General features: G+C 38.0%; 1 protein-coding gene across 1 annotated transcript; it reads left to right on the top strand.

Moving 5' to 3' along the window:
- The first annotated feature begins 1044 nt into the window (after window positions 1–1044).
- On the top strand, window positions 1045–21566 carry LOC139463824 (proliferation-associated protein 2G4-like). Its single transcript, XM_071245173.1, has 13 exons — window positions 1045–1137; window positions 2372–2500; window positions 3397–3502; window positions 4215–4284; window positions 6322–6414; window positions 9168–9231; window positions 10272–10350; window positions 10753–10831; window positions 11167–11245; window positions 11544–11595; window positions 16125–16219; window positions 18610–18737; window positions 20359–21566. Exons 1-13 carry the CDS (start codon window positions 1053–1055, stop codon window positions 20464–20466), a joined length of 1167 nt encoding a protein of 388 aa, XP_071101274.1. The 5' UTR covers window positions 1045–1052; the 3' UTR covers window positions 20467–21566.
- The last annotated feature ends 6127 nt before the right edge of the window (window positions 21567–27693 follow it).

Here is a 27693-nt window from a genome sequence, read left to right as displayed (position 1 = left end):
GTGAGGAGCTTGCCTGGACAGATGTTGTGTCCGACACACACGGGCTACGTGCGGGAGTCTATGTATTTCTTATGATACTACATTTATCGCATAACCAGTATTTTGAGGAACTATTACCACAACCGAGGAAGAAATGAAAAAGTAGAAACGTGTACGATTTAGTGAAAATGTCTTTTGAGCTCATAGAAAGATGTTTTTGTTGAACCATGAAATAAGTTTAGCTAACACAGCATGACAGCACGGGCATTCTTTACACGCTTATAATCTGCACTGACGTAGTTTCGTCATCACCTTGCATCTCAATAAAACAGGAAAATTAATTTTCTAAGGTTTTAGCATTTTTTGCTCTAACGAAAACATTGATGCCTTACTAAGCGAGTGTAAATACATAACTTTTGTAAGACTGGCGGAGAAACAGAGATGTTTGTCCACTCTCATGCGTACACTGAAGTTGTCTGAAGCTTTAGCCTGCACAAACACATACCAGTCAAAAGTAACGTGTGCATCGTCAGTATGAAATACGAACATTAGCGACTTGTTGTGTAACCACTGAGCTATAGTGAGTTTTTGTCATTAAATAATATATCACTTGACTAACGGTGGGTAACCCGGTCCTACTCATGACCCACCCGACCCGAGTACCCAAGCACAGGACCATGTAACAATAAAAAATATTTTTAAAAATCATAGACGAGGCCAAATTCGTCTATGATTTGTTTGCGACTTTTTTATTTTTATTGTTACATGGTCCTGTGACCCAAGTTACCCGTCCCAGCCTAGCACCCACACACATACTCAAAACTCACACATATATTTATGAACATTAAATGGAACGCGTTAGTGGGAACAATCAGCATTTGAGTATCATTTAAATTTCTTAAAGTAATTACAACTTTGAAGTAGACCAATGCACAATATTAAATCTTAAGCGAGAATTGCGCAGCTCATATTTGCCGCCACCTATTTCCCGTGAACCGCCGCGACGAAATACTAGGCCCAAGTTTCCTTTCCCGCCGTCGCATAGGATTGTGGGTACCATGTGAAATAGCAAAATGGCGGACTCAGAAGAGGCAGAGTTAACTCCCGCAGAAGATATCGTCGTCACCAAATACAAAATGGGCGGCGATATGGTCAATGGTATGAAATTAACAGTTATTTCCATGGTGTACATTTCTACGGAACAAAGGAACCGTAAATATCGATTATAACTGTGAAATAGCCGTCAGTATTGTGCCCCTGCGAGACCATGTGGGAACCATGCTGCATGATGTCACAACCATGAGCAATTTTTTGTCCTTTCGAAACAATAATGTTTGGAATATTCTGCCAAGCGTCTCATTATTTCAGTTTGTATGTCATGTAATTGACTGCGGCACGTCTAACTGTTAATGTTTGTTATTTTGCCCTTTCTGGTTTACAAAGACCTCCGAGCTTGCCATGCCATATTGTTTGTTGCTACCGAGAAAGGCAACAATGTGATCAGCTGATAGTCCACTGGTGTAGCTCAAGTTTCAACACCAGTGAATGGCAAATAAACTTATTACTACCTACTTAATTCGATTAGATCGTTACAAATCTTTTAACGTAAATATATGTTATTTAAGTGTATAAAAGGGAGCTCAACAAAAGCAACAGCTGCTTCTGAGCTTTGAGGGAAATAATGAATTTATTCAGGTGATGGAGTTTTGTGATGTTTTTCATCATCCCGATCTTGGTACATTTATGTTCGTCAGCATCAATTAAACATATTGACAGTTTCAAAGTAGGTATGAAGGTTTTTTCTTCTGAAGTAAATTTGAGACTGTCAACTTGGTCAATTCATGTTCATTATATTTCCATGATTACCTCAAAATTGATAAAATGTGCATGACATGTTATGAAGTAGCACCCTCCCATTGTTACACCTTCATTATGACCATGTTAAACTCCCAGCGAAGGGAATGGTTTATTGCTGTAAGGAGTCTTGTAAACTTGTTTCAATGTTGACTGCAATATTTGAGGCTGTTGGATAATTGGCTAATGCTGGCATGTCCTCTTTGGGCAAGTAGAATGAACAATGTATGATATATTTGAAAAGACAAATATATTCTCTTGTGTGCCTGTTTGGAAATTAGTTTGTGAAATAGGTGTCCCTGACAAGTGATTGAATTATGACCTTGATGATTGTGTGACATTGTTCAGCTGTTTCCAAACAACATGAACATTTTTCTTGCTATTAGCCTCTGGTTTGTTGGGAGAAGAATCTGTAACTTACTGTATGTCTTTCATCATGACCATGAGATGGGGATATGGCTTTAATACTACAGATTGCAGCTCAAACATGCATATTTTTATTTTGTCACAAATTTATGCTTCATTTGTATATTTTCAGAAATATTGAAGCAGGTGATCACCAAATGTGTCGCAGGGGCCTCTGTCCTGGAAATCTGCGAGCTTGGGGACAAACATCTTATCGAAGAAACAAGCAAGGTTTTCAAGAAGATGAAAGAAATGAAGAAAGGTTAATACTAAATTTTACCATGGATACAACACTGATAAACCAAGCACTACATTATTTCATTGGTTTAACGCAAACAGTGTTGGAAATTAGAATGGAAGGGTCATCATAAGTAGGTAGAAAAAGTCAAATTTTAAATGAGACCAGTTTGCAGGGATTTTCCTAGGATTCTCAACTAAGTTGCATTCATTTCCATAATGTAAACCTATCATTAAGGTCACACTTTTCATATTTGTTCTGTTGTCAGTAGAGGTGGGAGATGGATCCTCATTTTTGTACTACTCAATAGAGATACAAGTATCAATCAGTCGCTTACAAAGTAAAAAATAGTGATTCATGCATTGTTTCCTTTGATAACTGTTACAGTTCACACCAAACATAAATTAGTAATGGATCGGTAGAAATTGGCTTTAGTCCTGAAATCCTTGCCAAACTGCCTAATAGTTAAGGTAACATGAAGACTAGTAGAAATTTGCACTTTTTAAGGGGTTGTCATGAAGGACTAGTTGACGAAAACTTTGTTTCTAACACTGTAGTGAAAACATCCCCCAAAAATTAAATACTCGACACTGCCATCTTTAAATTATCTGTGTGCCAGGTGTTTGGCCATGCTGTCTGTAAAAGATGGCTCACGCACCTCAGGTAAGAGTATGCAAGTATTGTATACATGTTGGATCGTGAACAAGATATTGGGATATTTAATGGATCACACAGTTGGTGTATCATCCCAGCTGTAACACAAATAGGTCAAATCCACTGGGCGTTGATTATTGGCCGCGATAAATTTTGTAGTTTGGGTAACGGGCTCAAACATGGCGAAGTTTGTCTTTTTCACAATGTGTGAATCGACTAGTACATCAAACATTAGTCATAAGAGTTGTGTTCACATTTCTTCACAGGTCTTGCTTTCCCAACTTGTGTTTCCGTCAACAACTGTATATGCCATTACTCCCCGCTGAAGTCTGAACCTGATGTCATTCTCAAGGATGGAGACCTAGTGAAGATGTAAGCAGCTTGTTTGCCAAACTTAAGTACACGTGACAAGGAGTACTATTATGCATAACAAGTTCATTATTATGCGTACACACACACACACACACACACACACACACACACACACACACACACACACACACACACACACGCGCGAAACATTATGTAATTATAATAAAGTTGTTTCCATTATAATACTCCTTGTCATGTTTTCATCCATCTTCTAAGTGCCGAGAAAAGCTCTAAAACTAACGTATGTGTAGTGTTTGACAAATGTTACTGCTCTTGAGGCAGTTAAACGTGACAATAAAGTAGGGATATGTGTGTGAAGTTGTAACTAAATCATTTTCTTGTTTTAACATAGTCAAATTTTTGGGTTAGAATTTGTCCCCAGCAGCCTATGCTGGTTGTATTAAAGAGGCATCCAAATGGATCAGGTGGTCAGTCAGTCAGTCATGGATCATGCTGTCATTGATCGTTGTTTACAGTATCAATCACAAGATTGTCTGGTGTTTTCTCAAACATTTGAGATGTGAAATGTTAACTCACTCACTCTGGCCCTCAGTGTGGTCCATTAATAAATCTGTAGAACACCATTTCTACCATTGAATAGGCATATTGTGTTTTCAGATGTTTGATAAGTATTCTGGTGCAGATGTTTGATCAGTATTCTGGTTAAAGTGTTATCATGTATTCAGTATCAGAGAGTTTGTTTCTGTTTCAGTGACCTCGGGGCTCAAATTGATGGCTTTATTGCAGTAGTAGCACACTCCCTGGTCATTGGTGCAAGTGCTGTAAGTAGACACCGTCCTGTGTGGTTGCTTCCTCCAAGTGAGATGTTTCAAAATAATGATGTATGTTTCACAACAGCAAATTAACCTGTCCAAACTGATGCGCTGCGATATGTGGCCTTTGATATGATACATCCATTACTCTATCATGATACATAGCGATACAAACTTGAAAATGAACCTGTATCCTACAAATCAGCTGTTGGGATCATTTTGGCCGTCATGTTACATTTGGGCCGCTTCATGGTCGAGAGGTAGAGCTGAAGGTCGGGGGTTCAATCCCTGGTCGTGTCATACCAAAAGACGTTAAAAGATGACACTTGTTACCCTGTCTGGCGCTCGGCATTCAGGGGCTAGAACAAGGACTGGTCGGCTCGTAGTGTGTATACTGTGTCTAGTGGGGTATTCATTTTAAACTGCGGCATGGTATCTCTGGGCTAGCACTATGAAATCAGCATTGTGTGTACTAGTACAAGCAGCACCACACCATGTAAGTGCGATAATTTTGAACACATTAAATCCCATTTCACTAAACCTCCTTCACCTCCATTTTACTGATAGATTCAGTACAGTTAACAATGAAGAAACGTCTGTTACCAATTTTTCACTCCTTTGAGATACAAGAGTTCATGGCCCCTGTGTTATTTATATTGGTGTATCGAGATACATGTCGTGACCAGTGTGTTGTGATATGTATTGTGTCATAGCCGTCTATATCGTTACACCCCTAATGTTCAACATGAATTGTTGCTTACGCTATCAATGGTTCAATTTTGCTTCCATTGGAACAGAACCAAACTACCAGAAAATGTAAACATGTATATATGTTATATTTGGGATAACACTTCATTAATAAAGTACAGATTTTCCTACTTTTGGGGGGTTGAGTATACAGAGGGGTACACAAAGTATGTGATCTATTAATGTGGAAGCCTCGGTGGCTGAGTGGGTTGGATCACTGACTTTGTGTGCTGGCGATTAGGTGTGGGTTCAAATCCCGGACGGCACTCAACCCCCCCCCAAAAAAGTACGAGAATCTGTACTTTACTTAGAAAGTGTTATTTCAAATATAACCTTTGAAATATAGTTTTCACTAGTCCTCTTGAGGCTTAAGAAAATTATTTTCTGTGAGTGCACTATGCACTCCTGAGAATTCCGGGTTCAAACTTTCAAACATTCATAGCCTAAATCAATGTCGCTCTCAGTTTTCCCTAAATATTTTTAATGTTATTTTTAGACATTGAGAAATTCCCCTAAAGTGGTTCTGTATGTCTCTGCTCAATTGACATCATAATCACGTGACATAATGACATTCATCGGGAAATGAACGACAGTCAGTCAACATTAACTCAATGTCCCGGTTGAAATAGATCTTCAGCAACCCAAGTATTTTATCGTAAGAGGCAGCTAACAGGATCAGGTGGTCAGGCTTGCCTACTAGAATGATGCATGTCATCATATCTCAATTGCGCAGATGTCAATCACTGGATTGTCTGGTCCAGACTATTATTTACAAACTGCCATCATACAGCTGGACTATTGGAACCCTGAGTTTATGATACCATAATAAATTTGAAAATTTCAAAAGTTTCAACAAATACACAGGTCCACTGGGCTACTCTTGTAGTACTCAAGGTCAAACTTGTTTCTACCTTACTGGTATTGATTAACAGAATGGTGGAATATCTGTTTCATGAAGGTCTAGCTGAACAAGTTATTTGTTGAACCCTGGACAGTGTTTGCAATTAAGAGTATTGGGGTCCTTGAGGTTTGGGGCGATCGAGTAGCCTCGTGTTTAAAGCGTTAGCTCGTTATGCCGAAGACCCGGGTTCGATTCCCGACATTGGTACAATGTGTGAAGCCCATTTCTGGTGTCCCCTGCCATGATATTGCTGCGTAAAACCATACTCACCCACTCACTCCTTGAGGTTTGCTCCCATAGTAATGACTCATGACCCTTCAAACTTTTACATCAGGTCTATGACAAGGGCCCCTTTTGTGCATTGAACATTGCTGAAGAAATGTTTCTTTTACCTTCAGGAGAATAAGGTGAAGGGGAAGAAAGCTGATGTGATGATGGCAGCGCACCTAGCCAGTGAGGCAGCACTCCGACTAGTGAAACCAGGCAATGAGGTACAGCTTACACACAGTGGTCGCGGTAAAAGCATAACGTTCCGACACGACACGACACGACACGACACGACACAGGGATAGTTGTAGGTCCAGACATTTGCAGGTCCAAAGAAGGAATTAGTTATTGATCATGAGTATAATCATATTCAGTCTTGTTTTGGAGTTTGCCATTAGGTTTATTCTGGCCTTCCCAGTATGTAAGGTTTCTGACTTGCATAGACTTTCTACCCTTCTTCCCACTAACTTGGCATGTCAAGTCAGCTGACTTGTCATGTATGCAACGGTGGAATAACAATCTGAGTGATGTCTTCAGTGCTGATGTCCTTTACATCAGGGCTACCAATTTCCTCAGGACATGCAGAACAAATGTAACAAAACGAATAATTTCTTCAAAGGTTAGAGTATTTTCCAAAATGTAATCTGTACCCTGTATTGTGTACCCCAATATTGTGTTGACTTTATTAGATTTCCCCGAACCCATTCCTGCTGAATGAGTCTTGTGTGGGTTTGGATTTTGATGTGGCTTATAAATATTAATCTTGCATCTGTGGATCAAAGTAAGGTTGACCAACACTCGCCTGACTGACTGTACGATGTCAGAGTAGATCATTCCTTGCCCCATCCCCTGCTGGATAGCTGACTCAGGCCTGACAGCACAGGCTTCAAAGTTGCAACTAAAACAGTCGCCATTGCAACCTAAATTTCAGTTTTTCTACCGTCTAAAATTCAGAGGTAGCCAAATGACTACCTTTAAAAATAACTTGTGGCGACAAAATTCTATTGCTTCATGTCTGTAGACACAAAAATACATGACAGCTGATCTGGGAAAACATGTCTGTTAATAATTGTACTCGCAAAAAATTCCTCCTAAAGTCATCAATGAACCGAAATACATAAATATTAATGTAATTAGTACTTTATTTTAGTTGACTATGCTCATTGGATAAGCAAGGATATACCTATATAATCTAATAACATAAATTGCATCATTGTTCAAGTCACAAGTAACAAAAGTCTCCACACAGTTTCCACTGATATACAATTCCAAGACTACTGCTATGGCTTGACTTCTTGATTTTACCACTGGCTACCTGGAATAAAATACTTGTAGCCATATGGTATAAACATACTTGGTAAAAACTTTGAGGCCTGACCACAGGCAGCTGTGTCTTGCTGTTAAGAAGAGGACTATCAGATAACTTAACTTGGCATCAAGTTTATTTTAGTGACAGTAAAACTTGACAGGAAAATCTTGTAGCCCTTTGAAAAATGGCCCCCTTTCTTCCCACTAACTTGGCATGGCAAGTCTGCTGACTTGTCATGGATGCAACGGTGGAATAACAATCTGAGTGATGTCTTCAGTGCTGATGTCCTTTACATCAGGGCTACCAATTTCCTCAGGACATGCAGAACAAATAGTGGGCCTAGTGATCCTTTGTTACTCAACTACCCTGTATATTCTGAAGATGGGGGACCCGTCAAGAATCCGTGGTAGAATAGGTCGACCCATGCTAGGTGACTATGCTTGTCATTAGAGGCGACTAACGAGGTCAGGCTCGCTGACTTGGTTGATGCATGTCATTGATCCCTATTGTGTGGATCCATGCTCATGATATTAATCACTGGATTGTCTGGTACAGACTGCTGTCATACAGCTGGAATATTGCTGAGTGCGGCGTAAAACAACAAACAAAAAAGCTAATATTTATAACTAAAGTGATGTCTTGGTCAATGTGATGTGTATTTCACTTACAGCCCCATGAAAAAAGAAGTGGTTGAATTTTTCCTTATTGCATGGAATGTATCCTTAAGATCCTGCTGAAATAAAGAAAATAAGAACTTTTCAAAATTAACAATTTTGAACTTAATATCAATTTTTCCCAATTTGCCTGCCAGTGACATTTTTTTTAATTCTGGAGAAATCCCTCCTGAGGTTTGTTGTGTATGATTATATGAATAGTACTGGACACAGTGGTATAGATGGTGTGCAAGACTAGACCCTAGTTTACAGACAACATAAGCTGTTGTAAGAAGCATTTGCAGGAATCTGGTAGTCAGGCTTGGTGGCTTGGTTGATTGTGTCATTGTTCCCTGGAAAGTGGATTGTTGTTCATGAAGTCAGTCATGCTCAGACTCAAATGGACGGGGGAAATTGCCAGATGCAGCGTTCAACAAATATGGATGGGTATACCTGGAATAGTGACATGTCATTCTTGAGATTTGCTGCCGTATTATTTGAATCTAGCAACCCCTAAGTGTTTAACTTCACATTTGAACCAGACCACATTTACTTACTTCAACAGCGTTAGAAATTTGCACCAGTCTTATAGTCCTTCCAAACTGCCTTATAGTTAAGGTATCATAAGGACTAGTAGATATAGGATTTGCTATATGTTATCATTATAAGGACAAGTGGACTGAAAATGTTACTTTCTAACAATGCTTCACCCATTGGGGTAGCCTAGTGGTTAAAGCGTTCGCTCGTCACAACCCGGGTTCGATTCCTGACATGGGTACAATGTGTGAGGCCCATTTCTGGTGTCCCCCGCCGTGATATTGCTGGAATATTGCTTAAAGCGGAGTAAAACCACACTCACTCACTCACTCACGCAGACACATTTGTTTATAGAACGGTCTTGTATGGGGATTTAACGGAAATGAATATGGAACCCCACACCACAAACAGTGCTAATGCTGCTGGTGTATGAACATATTTCGTAGGTCACTGACCAGGAATATATATTTTTTCGCAGAACTACAATGTAACAGACAACATACAGAAAGTTGCTGAGTCCTTCAAATGCAAACCCATTGAAGGTGAGGTCTTTTCTATATTGATTTAAAACGATTAAAGTTCAAAGTAGCTTTTGAGCTGCAAGGAATTAGATAATGTACCAAGTGAAATGTTATGTAATAGCTTTGGTAATTGAAAATCTTGAAGCATCTTGTGATGTCTTCATCATTCATTCATGAGGGAAAGAAAACTTGTAATTTCGAGTTACTAAATACATCTTCAGTGATTAGTGTCTGCAGCTTATACAGAGATGACTTGTCATTTAAATGACCTCCATTATTCATGATAATGCACCCTTTTTATATTCAAAGAGTTACTTTAAAAATACTTGTAATTAGTAATTTAAAATTGTTACTGAGAAATGCAGAAGTAATGACTTGCCCAAGAAACTGTAAACACTTAGTTTTGTCCTTGCTAACTAATACAGAATCACTTCTTCAAGTGTACTTTTTGCTATGTTACCCACTGGTTCTTATCGTGATTTATAATTATTGTCAGTTACGATTAAAAGGTGGGAAATAGATATGAACTTTGTCTTCGGATCTAGGCTAGTGCCCTCGGTCTACCAAAGGGTTCATTACATTTTTTAGTACTGTTGCTAGGCCTTAAAATTATGATAAACTGTAAAGTCAATGACTATTTAGATGGCACCATTCAATAATTTCCAAACTAAACCTCGAATTTGTTTACCCTGATATATATATATATATATCAAAATAAGTAAATATATAAGAATTGGATTTTTTAAAACTTGTCAACTATTGACCATTCATGAAGGCAGTTTTATGGACCCATGAAACTGATATTGACTGAGGTCCATTGTACAGTATAATTTTTATTGCCCTAATGAAGGGTCAATAATTGTTGTCTCAACCAATGAAAATACGGATATAATGTGTGAATGTAATTATGTAGTTAATCTGTCATGCCAGGACAAATTAACTACAGGAATATGAAAGAATGAGGTGTTCTTTGACTTCCTTTGAGTAGTATATAATAGACATGGAACAAATCTGATGTATGTACCAATTCAGCTCTGGTTTTAATCTGTCTGTATTTGCAGGCATGTTGTCCCATCAACTCAAGAGACATGTTATTGATGGTGAAAAAGCTTTTATACAAAACCCCACAGAAGCCCAAAGGTGAGACAAATAGTACCATTGTGAAACTTGTAGTCTCCAGTTAAAATGTGATCAGTAATTGCTTGTCTTAGTGACAGAACAAAGCCTGATTATCCAGTGTATTCCAGGGAACATTTTTGGAGTCTGAGGCATGAACAATTGTAACGGTATTGTCATGCTGATCGAATTCAAAACAAAGATATGTTCGCCAATAGGTCCTCAGTATTTATGAAATAAGGGAGGGGGAGAGAGAAAGAGACAAAATCACTGTGCAGTGTCCAAAATTTGGCATCAAGTCATGGATCCTATTATGTTATATTTTATAGACTTTGTATAGAATTTGTAGATTTTGAAGGATGACTATAGGAACCGTCTTTATTTTGAACACAGTTGCCATGTTTTATTGCATTGTCTTATTTTCAGGAAAGAACATGAAAAGTGTGAATTTGAAGTCTATGAAGTGTATGCTATTGATGTCTTAATCAGCACAGGCGAAGGAAAGGTATGTTTTGGTTTTATCAGTATTACCTTCGTAGATTTGTTGTAGATGGGGTAATTTTCATGTTAGAAGCTTAGAAAAGAAATCTGATTCGTTCTTTGACACTTAAACTCTCCGCGAGTAGCTGCAAAATTGCTGATGCGGCGTTAAGCCATATTCACTCGCTCACTTTGACACTTAAAACAATATGTATGATCATATCCACAACAAAATTAAAAAAACATGAAAAAGTATTATCCTAACCTTAAGCGGTTGTTAAGAATGACACAATTCACAGTCATTTTTGTGTGAGCGCACTTGAGATATGAAGAATGAATGACTTGCCTGCTTGTTAACAGGGCAGGGAATCCGACACAAGGACAACAGTGTATAAGAAGAAGGATATTGTTTATCAACTAAAGATGAAAGCATCAAGGCGTAAGTATTGAGAAATATATTAATAATTATCAGAAGCCGCCATTCTATTTACCACACCTTTATGATGCCCTTTTCTTGTGTACCCATGGTGAGGTGTGAGGTGAAAATCTAATACATTAATGGCCACAACTGAACTTTGAAATATGTATATGATCTCTGAATGATGATAAACACAGACCTGTACTGATATGACATTTGAAGACAAGTTACAATACTGACAGAGATTATTCTGCCATTGGCAGTGTACTGACTTTTATCTCTTGACTTTCATTGCTGTTAAGACTCACCTTTTTTCCAGAATTCCTCAGTGAAACTGACAAGAAGTTCGGCTTGATGCCCTTCACGCTAAGGTAAACAGTTTCTTAGGGTTTCTCAATATTTCTCCCCAACTATCAAAGAAGTCACTAAGTGAATTTTTGGATCTCGTTTGTTTTAAATGCCGAAGGCTCTTATGTGAGGATTTTATGAATTAAAATTAAAATATTTGATAAATCAATGTCCTCAAATTGGTCTGCTCATACCCTGAACACGGACCAAATTTGAAAATCTTTTCAAAATCCATATCTTGCTGTATGATGATAATACAAGTACAGTTAAACCCAGCAAGCTTGACAACCATGAATAGTGCTACCAGTAGGAATTTAGATTATACAGGTACTTTCCTGCATACTCAATTCCAAACAATAACCTAAAATGCGACCATGCTTGTCGTAAAAGGCGACCTAACGGGATCGGGTGGTCAGACTCGCTGACTTGGTTGAAACATGTCATTGATCCCACATTGCGAGGACCACTGGATTGTCTGGTCCAGGCAAGATTATTTACAGACCGCCGTCATATTGCTGAGTGCGGCATTAAACAACAAACAAACAATAACAATCTGACCAATAAATAAACTACGCCCTACAACCCTTGATTCACTTGTTCACTCAAGGATGCACCTCTGGCCACATGTATACTCCAGTGATATACCATCAAGGAAGTAACTTAACCTGACTGAGAGTGTCGGTCTGGGTTAATTCAAAGGAATTAAATATCCCACCACTGCCACCAAAATGTCAAGTTTGTAAAGATTATGTAAAGCTATGCTTAAACCCAAGTAACAATACTTAAATCTAAACTAATTCCAACACAACGAGCTTAACTTATCCTAGCCTACTTCTATTACAAATGTCCTACTACCCACAATACTAACATATCTACTACTATCTCGATACTATACTGATACTTAGTCTACTTCTAACAATACTTATGTCCTAATAATAACAATGAATTCCAGCAGCATTGACATACAGAGCTGCAGATAAGATACTCCCAAAAATATTCAAAACTTCCGTACAGAAACTCATGCATAAAATGAAAAACTCAAATTATAAAACACCACCCAGTGAAGCTTTTTCTGCATGTGTACAACGGAGCTAATTTACTTTCCGAGTTGGGCTTTATTTAAGACCATTACATACGTCTGAAACATTATTTCAATTTTTTAAATCTTAAAATGTTCACTCATTTTGGAAAAAAAAGCAATAGTGATGTCAAAAAATATTGGTTACCCTATGAAAATGATAACCCAAAATAGAAACCTTCGAGTAAAAACTCAAAAAGTTACCTGGATCTTAAATTTTCTTGGTCACTTGGACCATTCATCATAAAATTAGGGGTCCCAAAACAAACATGGAGGGGTCCAATTTATATAGCATTATCATATATATATATACACAAAATTATCCATGTTAATCTAGAACTACCAATTATTTGAAGTTTATGGATTCATTCAAGTTCAAATGGCTGTTCTGATGCTACTGTACTGTGTAGTGACTTCATGTCGTAACTGACAATTACAACAAAACCAAAAGTGTGGTCAGGATCCAGCATTTCCTTGATAAATCTAGTCAACATGTTTTTTAGATAGTTAAACATGTCAGTTACACTGATAACTGTTCTGGCAAAATGTGTTTTTTCAATTCTACAACAGTCGGCTAAATGAAAACGCTTACATTCAAGTTTTCACATTTATTCTTTATTGTGTATGCATTATGACTGTTATCGCGGGCTCTATATCATTGCGGTATCAGTAAAATCTCGTAATCCACAAACTTTTTTTATGATAGTTTGAAATGTTTTTGAAGTGGAATTACCCCTACCTCCATTCGAAATTGATTAGAAAAGAACCAATTTGTTTTGACCAAGTCCCTTGACCCAACCTCAGTCGTATGCATACTGATTAGGCATAATTCAAAACAGAAGTGATGTAATCCACACAGCCATACCGTGGTAATTAAGAGTTGCACGCCCTTGATTCGCTTATTGCGGGTACCTTGTTTACCATACTCGGTAAAGAAAATCAGCATCGATCAATACTAATTTATGTGTCATAAAAGTTGAACAAAGAACAACAAACAATCCATTACTGCGATAATATAGTGTCCCATCCTACAGTCACTTGATCTCGTGTCAGTCATCAAGCTAAAATATGGACCATAAGCGAAACATTAATACATGCAAAACCGAAAATAGATATAGGTCAAGAAACCGGTTTGGGTATTTGTTATAAGGGAGAGAAACTGATTTGGTTTAGCAAACGGAAGTGTTAATCAACATGCTTCGCTGTCTTGTTTGGCAATAAATACCTTTACGCAAAGACGTATGGCTTTGATTTACAATAACAGTGGCAATTTGATATGAAACCATTAACGGTCCAGTCACTTCGTCCACAAAACCCACAGATGTTACGCAGGTGCATTCAGACTCATATTTGTGTGCTCAAGACGCAAAAAAAAGCACTCTTCAGCCATATGTACAAAAACAACAACGCCGCTCCAGTCTCTTTTACATCAGCTCTGTACATAAACTTCCAGAGTTTCTGATGTATATGCAATCATGTCACTACTATTACAGTCCACCAGAGGACGTTTCCTCTGTATAGTGATTGGGTGATCTCCACACCCAGGTGATGGTTTCCCCACGGATGTCTGTGTCCATCCTACGAAGCATACTCTCGCAGAGGTATGCAGTGTGACGCTCACTCACATGGAGATTCTTCTCTGCTACACAGTTCCTTACGTTATTACAAGGATGACAGGCCAGTTCCGGGACACTACAATATAATATCGGCAACTGCAGTCACTTAGGTACTTAGTCAGTTGGCCACCAGAGGAAAAGAGGCTTATTTAAGATTTTCGTTCTCACTATTTCCTGTATACTGTGATCCCTCACTACAACGCTACCTTCAGGGTCCATATAATTGATGAGCGATAGAGACGATCAGCGGTTTAACTGAGGTGGAGTTGTAGGGGGTAGATGACAAACCAAAACATGTAAATCCAGATGAACAATGAACACCTTTGTATAACCTAATATTATAATATTATTAAATTGCGTATTCAGTTCAGATTCATTCAACTGTTATTCCAATTCTCAGTGAAAACATTGATAAAAATCTTGTTGTTTTTAACTGTATCGAAATCTGCTTGAACCATTGTGCTATCCTATACAGAAAACAAAATAAAATATATCACATAGGGACTGAGCTATTGTTTACAATGTTACCCCACCCCCAAAAAACAATTTTGACTAAAATTTGCTTATCACGTTTTTCTATGAACATCTATGGTGGCCATCTTGAATTTCAAGATGGCCACCACTTTGACCTAGTTTCAGTATCTGGTTTAGTTTTTCAACATGGTCATGTAATATATCATATGAAAGCATTTTACATTATCTTTTCAAAGATGTATGTTATTCACTGACTCCTGTGGTAAATTGATCCTTAACAATAAAACAAATGATATATTGAAAGCTAGCACAATGGTTCAGGCAGATTTTGATACAGTTATAGTGGTTTTATTGTCACAGTTCAATGGAAGTAGTGTTTTAACTATTCACAAGATTTGAAAATGAAGTTAAAAAAAACGATGATTTTGATCAATGTTTTCACTGAGAATCAGAATAACAGTTAAATGAAACAAAATGTTTGCCAAATTCATATAAACGAACACATTACCTTTAATCAAAGACATTATTTGGATGGTTTAATGACTTGATAAAAATGTTAGTCAATTTATGCAATTTTGACCCCTGTAAATTCACACGCACACACTTGCAAGCTTACCACCAAATGAAAATTGTGTACAGATACCTCCTTTGTGCAACAGAAAAGGTTTAAGATATACAGGAAAATGTGGGAACAAAAATCTTGTTTTTCACCCCTGGTCAACTGACTAACGTGTCAGTAGCTTACAATACATACAGCAATGCATCAATACTCTGATTTACATTTCACTGAGTGGAACTGTTTACACTTGAATCATTTGTTGTTGTTTTTTATAAGTGGCTACTTGTATTTAAATCAATATACGCATATAATTACATCTAGAAACTATACATAATTTAAAATTCTATCCTCAATATACACAATCCTACATGAAACAAATAAGTGGAAAAACTTACGCCATCCAGAGTGAAAAGCTTCCACAATGTCAGTTCATGCCTTGTGAGCACAATATGCTGATTCTGGTTGACTCTGAAGGTTATTACCCTGCCCTGCTATTTAAACTGGCCCTCATTACCCAAGCTTCCCCTGACCTCCCTATTGTTATACCAATCATCTCCCAAGCTATCAGCTTCCCCTGTCACACTTCCCTGAATCTAACCTGTTCCCATGGTATTACCTGACAGTATCTAACAACAAACCCCAAGCTTAATATACTAATTTAACCATGCCATAATACCTCTATCTGAAGTACAGACATTTACTTAATATACACAAAATTATCTGCGATCTTGCCAACTCCTAAAGCTGGAAATTTGCTAACTATTGCCTGGAACAATACAAGTAGGTTCAATTATTCAAGGTTTTAAATGAACTTCATCTTTTCAGGTTATTTGAAGATGAGAAGAAAGCCAAGATGGGTATTGTCGAGTGTGTGAAGCACGACCTCATGCAGCCGTTCAGTGTGCTGTACGAGAGGGAAGGTGAGGGGAGACAAATTTTGCAGTGGCAGTTTTGCCTGCCAGTACAACATAAAGGGGTGAAACTATACAGAAAGGTCTTGATTTACATCAAATCTCATGGAAACTTCTCAACCATGAATATTTAGGAGCAGGTACAAACGGAAAAGCGGGCTCAGGACACATGTTCAGAGTGGCTATTTATGGCAGTGCGCTTGAGCTTGAAGCGCTAATTGCAACACATTTTGCAATATTTCACTGACAAAAACACAAAGGGGTCTTTTAATAACACATCAGTAATGTGTTTTGGCAAGTGTATTGATTTGTATTGATACAGAAAAATATATATCGTGTATCATCCCATGAAAACGCAAGGTGCACCCCAACAATGTTCTCAAGTTAGTTCTGGCATTTTTTCATAAAAAGTTGATTTTTCTCAACATCTCATTGGAAACTGTGCAGGAAGTTGCATAGTACCATGGTCTGAAGAAACTTGCTTCACTCTGAATGATGAAAAACACAGACCTGTACTGAATTATCTGTGAAGTTTCAAGTATGATTCTGACAGAGTGTTTGCTTTTGTTCTCTGAAAATCATGTTGTTTAAATTAAGATTTGTTCTCATGAATACTTGGTGAGTAGCTGTCACCAATTTTATCTATTCTGAATTGCTACTGAAGTTTTCTATCATTTAGAATTTGGTTATGCCCTACCAGGGTGCGCACTGGCTTGAAAATAAACATGACATGAAAAGACCTTGAATTACACCTTAGGCCACATATTTTTTTCGTTTCATGGGCCTAGCGCCCCTACTGAAATGCAGCCGGTCTAAAATATATTCAACATAAAAAATATTTATTTTTACCTTTGTCTCCCGCTAGTAATATGGAGTCTTTATGTAAATTTCATGTCTACTAACAGTGATTAAGAGACAACTAGCAGTATCAACTCAAATAAATAAATAAATACATAAATGAATGACATTTATTTATGATCTTATTTTGCCTGACCTTGTGTGGTCAGGCTGGAATAAATCTGAAACATAAAATTAAATAAGCGTGGCCTTACTGCACATCAGTGTTTTGGAGGTGTTCTATTCATGTTTACAAAAGTGCATATGAGCATGTGAACGACCACAAATGTATTCAAAAGTGCTTCATGATCAAAAGTAATTAGCTGATTTGGCATATCTCATTTGCATGATTGTTAACTTATGAGTGTTCTACTGTATGACTGTGATCCAGTACTAGTTACTTTCCTGTATATTACGTCACAGTATTTATTTGCCTTGAATTTGACTAAAAGTGACTTGAAAAAGCCTTGAAAAGCCTTTGTACCAAACCTGTACCAACCCTGCATACCCTAATAAACACCATGCTCATTCACCCTCTCTATATAAAATATTATCACACTTAATTAATTAACTGAGGTAAACAATAATGTGAATCTTTCACTAGCCTGTATAATGACAGCCCAAAATTCTACTTGCGCTCTGGAGACCTTTGACTAGGGCCAGTGCAAATTTCTATTCAAGTCTGGTTGAGGGTTAATTTGAGCCGATGGAAAATCAGCTCGCCTATGACCATTGGAATCTAAACAAGAAGTTGCATGGTGTGAAGAAACTTGCTTCACTCTGAATGATGAGAAACACAGACCTGTACTGAATTATCTGTGAAGTTTCAAGTATGATTCTGACAGAGTGTTTGCTTTTGTTTTCTAAAAACAATTTAAGAAGATTTGCACCCAATTTATTAATTCTGAGTTTCTGAACTTATTAATAATTTGGAAATTGGTTATGCCCTACCCTAAGTAACAACATGCTGTCTGTGGGTTTACTTGGTGTCATAATTTACATGCTGCAGTGATTAAGCTAAAATTACAAAGTGTGTGTGCTTGCCTATTTTCCGCAATTCTGGTTGGCTGTCGTGGAATACAAATTGAATGTCAGTTTTGTGCAGTAAAGACTCGCGATGTGAAACTTCTTACTCAAAATGGATTTCTTGTGACCTTGAGTTCACCAACTTGCAATATTTGAAACAATGTCTAAATAATAATCTTCCTACATAATATCAATTATACAAACTGTTCAATAGAGAATATTTCATTGTGGCAAGAGCTTATAGTATCATACAGTGCAGTCATGATATCCTCCGAAAAGCCTTCTGTTTCGTCGCTCGGCCAAACCTCATTCATTCATATCAATCTAGGGTAAAACCACGATAATTTTAGGCAATTTGTGACAGTTATCCTTCGATAAATGCACACAATAATGAAAAACAATTCTTAAGTAACATGTTGACTACATACAACAACATGCACCCTGTGTGGATTCCTGGTTAAGATAGGTCCTGAGCAACCTAGATTTGTTTCAATGTGTGAAGGATACTAGATAAAGTGGTATAACTTTTGTTCCAGGTGAATCGGTAGCCCAGTTCAAGTTCACAGTGATTTTGATGCCAAACGGACCATTGAAGATCACAGGTTTCCCGCTTGATACTGATGCATATGAGACAGAATACAGCATTGAAGATGAAGAGCTCAAGGTAGGGTCAATAAAGTTTTTAATGTGCTCGCTCGAGTATCCTTCTACAATGCAATACCTCCTACCCTTTTGTGAGACCAGAGTGGCTTGATTTTCTAAGTGAGCCTGATGGGACGTTGGACATGACATCAACCACCGGGTTGTCTGTCCCAGACTCTGTTTACTGGTCATGGTGATATAGCTGGAATATTGCTAAATACAGCACTGAGCAGTACCTCATTCTCTACTTAATAGCTGACTGATACAAGCAATTGGTTGTGACTCTAGTGTGCCAATAGGCATGGATGGTTGCTCTAGCTTTGTCATTGTTGGGATGATCTACACTTACAGGCCAGCACGGTATGGCTGAAGTATTGTTGAAGCAAATCAATATTAATTTACATTTAAACACGTGAAGATCTGGATTAGAATAGATCTTTTGCAACCCATGCTTGTAAGAGGCAACAAACAGGATCGGGTGGTCGCTGACTTGTTTCATGCATTTCATTGTATCCCTATTGGGTAGATCGATGATCATGATGTCAATCACTGTATTGTCTGATCCAGACTCGATTATTTACGGACCACCATCATATTGCTGGAATATTGCTGAGCGCTGCATTAAACAACAAATAAACATTTACTTGTCACAGGAACATGGTAAATTATCAGGATATAGGAATGGGTGCTTCCTGTCCATCTGTCACAATATTTTCCGGGTCACACCTTAGATGGTGCAGTATTTTATCAAACTTGACACAGGTGTCAGAATAGCCTCATGCACTAGTGAGTTTAGCATTTTAAGAATAAGTAAGTAATAAAAATTTTAAGTAGGACTAGTTCAAAAGAGGTTAGGGTTTGTTTTCTGGAGCATTTCCCAAAGACTTTTTAAATATTACTTGATCAGACTTGGCACTGGTGCCATTTGCCATTTTGGACTTTTAACATATATTTTGGACTTTTAACATATATTTTGGACTTTTTTTTCTTCTTCATGACAACAAATTCCAATCAATGAACATGCTGAACCATTTGTATTTCCTCACTAATCAGTCAAGCGGTAGACGGCTTACTTTTATGTATCTTGCCATTTTTGACTTGTATTTTTCTAATTCCATTAAAACATGAAAACCCCTCGAGTATCCAATGATAACCACTGTTCCTTGTGTGACAGCTAAATGTACCAGTTGGCTGGCATCGCAAGTGTGTGGTTAGTGGTCAGGGGCATATGTACACACAACATACCATTGATGGGAGATAGTACTTCTTGGGTGGCACGGGTGGCCCGGTCGCCAAAGGTGCTGCGATTTGCTGTGCAGAGTTACGTCCCTTTGGCACGCCAGAAACCTATGATTGTGGGTTTTAATCCCAGTTTGTCTCGGATATGTTTCTCGGTTTGTCAGCACCATGCCCGTGCTCAAATTGTTGTTTTTCTGAAGTGGTGAACGTCTGAGACCTGCATCACTTTGGCCTTTCCTCCTACATTAAGCTGACACGCCATGATATAACTGGAATACTGTTAAAAGCGGCATTAAACCCAAATTGCTCACTAGTGCTTCATGCTTGTTTGGAAATGGTTAAGCCACAATCACTTTCATGTTGGAGTCCGATTTAACACATAAGTATCCTATGACGTGTTCCAGACTCTGCTCGCAGCATCCGCATCCAGGAAAAGTGCTAAGCGAAAGAAGAAGAAGGTTGAGAAGGCGATCGCAGAAAACATGGAGACACCTCCAGCACCAGCTGACTGAGCGTGCCCTGTGACCTTTGACATTGTAGCCACAATACCGGAATACATTGCAACCTAGATGTTGCTTAATGCTCAAGGCTGGGTCAGCCGAGGGTTAGCAGCAAATCATCAAATTGGACGTCAAAGTTGAATATCTTTTCTATGGAGTGGGGGTTTCTTGTCTACATATGTAATGAATGGTGAAGCTTTTCAAAGATGGATTTAATATTTCATTCAGAGACATGTAGAAATTTTGTGAAGATTTTGAAAATATAAGGGCTTCTGCTAAATTCTGAAATATAATGTCTTTTGTTTGAACCATTAGCTGCGCCTTTGAGAAGCAAATCCTTTGATTTGTGAAGGGAATGCCACATGGTACTGGTGGATGGTATAAGATATATCAAATAGTTTGCAAATATGATTGTCAGTCCTGTAAAGTTCTTTGTACAGTTCTCTTGAAGGTTTAACTTGTTATATACCCATGTGAACGTGTTTAGGTATATCTGTTATTTCTCACAACACCAAATTGTACATTGAAGATGGGGCCATGCTGTACACTGGAATTCATTGTATCGTATTCTTCCTCACCCCTTCCTACTATTGTACTTAAAGTCATTTTGATAGATTTGTTAAAGGCAATTGTTGTATTATTCAGGACACCATTGTTAGTGTGGTTACAAATCTGATTGTGATGAAATAGGCTGATGTTCATGCATAAGTGGGTTGATGTTACAAAATTAAAATGGGCCAGCAATTCTCCAACTGATGTTTACTACTTTTTATTTTAAGTCATAAAAGTGGAATATGATTCCAAATATTTACAATCACTTGCGAATAAAAGATGATTGGGAAACTTTAACATGATCTATCCTTAAGTTAAAGTATTTGTAAATATATCCATAGCCAACGTGTTTCCAGGACTTGTGTAGAATTCAGAATGACAGCTTGAAAGTGCTATTTATTGTTAACCATCCAAACGTTTTGATTAAAGCAAGTGCCCCTCCAAATTTTTTACCCTTTTGTTGGAGAACTTGATTTTGAGGAAAAAAATAAAAACCCAACCAAACAAAAAAACATTGCACTTGTTCTTCCTTCAACGGCAATAAATGGCTTCTGAAGTTACCTATTTTGGCACTCTTTGTTGCACTGTTTCACACATAGCTGCCACATTACAATCTGTATTTTGTTACTATCTTGTCGGGACACCAAACCTGGTGATATGAATCATCTACAGTACAAGACAGCCATGTGATTCCGAAACTGTTGTTTTTATTGCTTAGTTTCTACTTCAACTACAGAAACTTGCAATAAAATGAGGGAAGTGTCTCGATTGGACAGATGCAATACTATAGATTTCATACCAGTCAATAAACACAACACATTTACAATGGATCGGTATATTGAGGAAGTAGGTAACGGTAGTTTAGTGTTTTATCAACAATTCAATTTAAATCTTCCTGGCACAGCTTTCCTCCGATGCATTTTATCTGGCACAAAATTACTTTCACCAACTGATAATGACTCCAGTCTTGGCAGCCTAAAATGTTACTTTTTGCGCATCATTCTCATTGCGCATGAAAATGTTAATGGCAATATATTGCAATGGATATCACACTACAGACCTACAGTCTAATACAAATTCGAGGCAGTACACCATCCTGTCCCTCTTGGTGACCTGGTTTCAGTGTGTCTGGAATGTTAGGAGCACCTTTAAAATACAGGGGGCACAGGTGGCCCAATCGCTGTGCAGAGTTGTGTCCCTTGTGCACGCCAGAAACCTATGATTGTGGGTTAACATCATAGGGTATTGTGACCTGTTTGAAAAGTTTGTGGTACTGTATTTTAAAGATCTTCTTGCTCATAGTCTCAAACCCCTCTTGCACTTCATGGCGACAGACAGGTGGTCAGGCAGAAATAGATGGCGTGGCTGCTGCTCATGCAGCCAATCACTGATTTGTCCAGCTCACCCGTTTATTTGTAGACCATTGAAAATATTGCTGACTGCAGCGGACTACCACAAAGTGCAGGGCAAGTTTTCTATATTCTTCCATACAGCTGTAGTTAAAGCACTATAGTGGCTTGTCATTATACTGTGTCTGAGCGGGGCACAGTATCTCGGTGGACTAGCACTAGAATCCAGACTAGTACAGCAGAAGTAAGTATACACACATGACACTACAATTGTATGTGAAAATATTTTGAACGTAAAGTCAACCAGTGTTTGAAATAATTAAAAAATGCCAGGCTGCCATCAGGACTCAGATTACACTCTTAGGTACTCATTTGAGAAGCTGCAGCTTTTTGTGATAAATAAATCATCATGTAAATTGGCCATAAGGACCCATGAAGCTATGATACAATGCCTATGGACAGGCACTTAGAACGCGTTAAGGACGTTTACCCCCTTTCACCTCACCGTAGAGGGTCACCAGTCCTTCCTCTGTAGGGCAGTGGTTACAGCGCTTGACCGCGCCCCCCCCCCCCCCCAACTCCGTACATTCTTGGCTGCCTTGATAACCATCGGGTCACCATGGTACTAAAATCAACAAGACCAATGAAGTTCAAAGGTAGAATAGGTCTTCAGCAACCCATGCTTGCCGTAAGAGGCGATTTACGAGATAGGGTGGTTTGGCTAGCTGACTTGGTTGATGCATGTCATCGTATCCCACTTGCATAGATGGATGCTCATGATATCAATCACTGGATTGTCTGGTCCAGCTAGATTATTTACAGACCACCGTCACAAAGCTGGAATATTTCTGAGTGCAGCGATAAACTGTATAACAACAAACAAGTATGAGTTTCTGGGTTCACAACCTGGGTACCAGTATGTTGCCATAAAATCTCTGTCCATGGTTCCGACGTACCAATAACAAATATGCAAAGCTTACTCCATTCAAAAAATTACAAGAGAACAACAAATTAACATTGTGACTAGAGTTTATTCAAATAAATTAATGCACCATGTTTTGTCAATTGACAAATATGAAATAATTGACATAACAAACATACACTTGTACACGGCCTGTCCAGCTGACTGACTGCACCCATCAGCCAATAACACAATATTCACAATCAACAAGTGCCACTGGCAGGAAGGAAAGGCTTTTTTACAAGTAACCATGGAAACAAGGCAAAGGTGTCCATGCCTTGTGATAGACTGAAACCAAATCAGTTGTTCTTTGTCCTGCCTGCATTACTTTATTATTTTTGTCTAAAAGATAATATAAAAAAATACTGCAACAATAGGTCAATCTAAAATGACTATAAAAAAAGTGTGACTGGTCAACCACAATTGCATTCTGTATATAAGGTCTTTTTTTTTCATTTTGACCACAGATCTAGTGTTTTGAACAAAAACATCTGTGAACCATATAAATAACAATAACGTAAATAAATGTGCCTTATGTCGGATAAAATTCATTGATTTCATAAATAGAACTGTAACAATAGTTTTTCATTTTTAGTCCCCAAATTATACAGCAATCAAGGGTCAGATTAAACATGTAGACACAAGGACAAAGCATGGTAAGAAATTGTCATAAAAATGTCGTCACTAGTATTAGAATGAGAACTTATTGGAACCCTCAACTCAAAAGTGTCAGAAAGATTTCAGAGGTCTTCTAGAAGCATATTCTTAAATGATTGAACAAGAGCAAGTCTTTGCACCAAGTTGATTTTCTTCGGAGGTACAGATACAGATCATACAAATGTAAGGTATGGGTCACAAAACTTGCTCACCATTAATAAGATCTTCTCTTGAAGTCTAAAAAACTGACGCTTTTCGCCATTTTCTTAACCTTACTAAAATGTTTTGGTTACTGAAATATTTTCACATTTTCAATGGAGCCAAAATGGCTCATCATACCTTGTTCTCTGTACTGAGGGACTCTGAGGTCAGCCCATCTTCCCGATGCAAGAGAGTTTACTGACTAGAAGTCTTGTTTCCACTCTTGCCGAACAAGGCTGGTATTATGGAATATTTTGGTTGGACTAACGAGTCTATGGATAGTCAAATCAAAATCCGGTTCATCAATTGTCATGCATCTCTCGATCGATCTGGATTTGCACAGCATGTGCACCAGCAACTTGTCAACAGATATTTTCCAAATCTTTTCAAATTTTTAATCAAGGTGCTCACATGATTTGAGTGAGTGAGTTTGGTTTTACGCCGCTTTTAGCAGTATTCCAGCAATATCACGGCGGGGGACACCAGAAATGGGCTTCACACATTGTACCCATGTCGGGAATCAAACCCGGGTCTTCGGCGTGACGAGCGAATGCTTTAAATACTAGGCTACCTGACCGCCCCCCACATGATTTGATGCACTGTGCAATGTAAGACCCATTTTCTCACAATATAGATATTGATTGTTGATCAGATCGTCTTGACTGGGCGCCGCCATTTTGTTTGAAGTAAATGCAAGTGATAAGAGAGGTAGAATCTGTTCGGTCCATAGGAGAGGCATAGAAGCGACTTAACTCGAAACAGCTACTGGTGGTGCTACGATCGAAGCCAGGAATTCCAGCCTAGTTCGGCAAGGGTGGAAACTGGACTTTTAGAGTCAGTTAACTCTCTTGCCTCGGGTAGATGAGGTCGGCCAGGACATCTTGATACCATGCGATACCTCTGATATGATACCTATAGTGAATATACCCTGTATTGTCACATCTCCTGTGTACGACTAGTCTTTTACACATCATCAACAAGTGTCAGGAAGGCTTGCACCAGTACACACATCACTGACAAACACAACAAAACTAAAAGTGTCAAACAAATTAGTAGGGTAAGTGAGTGAGTGTTGGTTGTTTAACCAATCTCATTAAAATCAGATCTCAGTTCTCGCTACCGCTAAACAAAGATCTGAGGACATCCCATTGTACCACTTTGGTGAAACCCACGAGCACGGGTATGGTGCTGACAAACCTAGAAACATAATCGGGGCGAACCGGGATTCGAACCCACAATCATAGGTTTCTTGCAGGCCCAAGGGACGCAACTCTGCACAGCAAATCGCGGCGCCTTAGACGACTGGGCCACCCGTGCCCAAAGGTTCTCAGGATGCCTTCCAGATACATTTGTGAAATGAATTAAAATCATGGCATGTCAGCCTGATATAGGAGGAAAGTTGAATGTGGCTAAGGTCAAGATGTGAACCACAAAAATGTTCAGGATTAATGGTGATGTCTTGCTGTAGCCTTATACAACGGTAACATAAATATTTAAACAATTATCATGAAACAGTGCTACATAATGGTCACATCACAGAACAAAGAAATATCAAAATCACATGAATCTTGCATTCGGTAAAGAAATAATCATGATAGTGAATCATGCACCAAGGGAGACAAGCATTACCAGCATGTTAGGCTCAGTGTACTGATTTCCTGAATAGCAGGAATATTGAAGACATACATATATTTAAGGACTGGCCATTTATTATAGGGGTGAGGGAGTGATTTAGTATGGTTTAACGCCGCTTTTAGCACGGCAGGGGGCACCAGAAATGAGCCTCACACATTGTACCCATGTGGAGAATTGAACCCAGGTTTTCGGCGTGACAAGCGAATGCCTTAACCACAAGGCTACTCTTGTCTTAGGACTGTATCATATTTTGCTGACCCCCTTACCCTCCTCCCCCCCACCCCCCCAACTCATTTTATGTAACATTTTTTCATACACACCACAAAATACATGTAATATGTTTCCATGATCCATTTTTCAACCCTCCTTGTCATAATGTCCAATCTCACCATCATCCCTCTCCTATAATAAATGACCAGTCCCTTCCAAAATTAAATTATTGATATAACTTAACAAAATTATGGCCAACTGATATCAGAAGAGCGACCTATATGCGTTATTTCTTAAACAGATTGAGCAAACATGGAAATGATTATATAAACAAGTTTTCAGACAATGCAATTCATTTCTTCAACAATTACATGAAACTGACCTAGTAACCTTCATAAATGAGTGTGGTCTAACCTCAAAGTTTCAATACTCACCAGCCATGACAGATTAACTGTAGTCATCTGAAAACATTTGGTGTTCATTAATTTCTTTGGTGGGGAAAATTTCGGGAGACCCTGATAACTTATCAATCTGTACCCCTTTCAAACTGAATGTTCTAAAGTTTCCCCCCATATTGGCAACATGTCCAATCATAATGTAGAGATCATTAATGCCAAGTCAGGGACCATCTCAATCCAAACATCTGATTTGCACCTCAAACCTCATTTTGACACATAAATGATGACCTTGACATTCATGCTAGCCATGACTATCAACAAATATAGACAAGAGTAGACATGGCAGAGATAGGTATAATAAGGCTGTGTGGTAGACATGTTGTTTTATGTAAGCTATCAATCACACTGTGCATGCATTGTTAACTCATTACTATGTACAAACTGTTAGGCTAGACTTCTGGGACATGGGTTACAGATTTTTGGTCTGTTGGGTGAAAAATATAAATAAATAAATTCCAATTTCATTTTTTGATAGATGGGGAAAAAAGAGTGGGAGTGAATTTTTTTTAAAAATAGTATAGTATTTTATAGAATTTATTTATATTGTTCGCAACAGTAAATGAATTGTTTTCTTAACATTTTACTTATTATTGGTCGATGGAAAAAACACATTGCTGTTCTTTTTCTTCACATTTCAATTTTTAGGTGTCAGCGGATTCGTAAAGTTTTTTTAAAAGTATGGCCCAATGAACATATCTTTCCAGTCAACAGGTGCTTCCCATGATGAGATACATTTCTTGTAAATACATGAACAACTTCAACAAATACCGTGGTTTGGAGATAGAGATCTCATGTATAGATTCAAAGATATAATATAAACACTTATAAACATATTTTGTGAATCGTACATGACAGAATAGGCAAATCTTTCTTATATATTGAATGATCATGCAACTACCAAGACACAAATATTGCACAACACACAAAGATTTGTCTGATATATAAATATACTAACTCTGTAGACTACATAACTCTTTTCCAAATAAATAGATTTCATTTACTAAAGGCAAAAGAGGCCTCTGCTACACGTGTCTGACAATTGAGTGCCACACTAAAGAAAGAATAAATATTTATCAATTAAACCTTAAAAAACTTCATAATAAACATACACACAAAAAAATCATACATACAAAAAGTATTTCTTGGATTACTGTCCCTTGTTTCATGGATTAGCCTTGACTTCTTTTCTAAATAGGAAAATAACTGCAAGCAGGTG

Source organism: Haliotis cracherodii, unplaced genomic scaffold (assembly GCF_022045235.1).
Source record: "Haliotis cracherodii isolate W230 unplaced genomic scaffold, xgHalCrac1.p SCAF_16, whole genome shotgun sequence".
In the NCBI taxonomy this organism is placed as follows: Eukaryota; Metazoa; Mollusca; class Gastropoda; order Lepetellida; family Haliotidae; genus Haliotis; species Haliotis cracherodii.
This window is presented reverse-complemented; position numbering and strand designations above follow the sequence as displayed.

Excerpts from the sequence above, each read along its gene's own strand:
- LOC139463824 (XM_071245173.1), top strand. The coding sequence starts at position 1,053 with ATGGCGGACTCAGAAGAGGCAGAGTTAACTCCCGCAGAAGATATCGTC. Across the intron at positions 2,501-3,396 it reads GATGAAAGAAATGAAGAAAG|GTCTTGCTTTCCCAACTTGT; the intron begins GTTAATACTAAA and ends ATTTCTTCACAG. Across the intron at positions 18,738-20,358 it reads TTGAAGATGAAGAGCTCAAG|ACTCTGCTCGCAGCATCCGC; the intron begins GTAGGGTCAATA and ends GACGTGTTCCAG.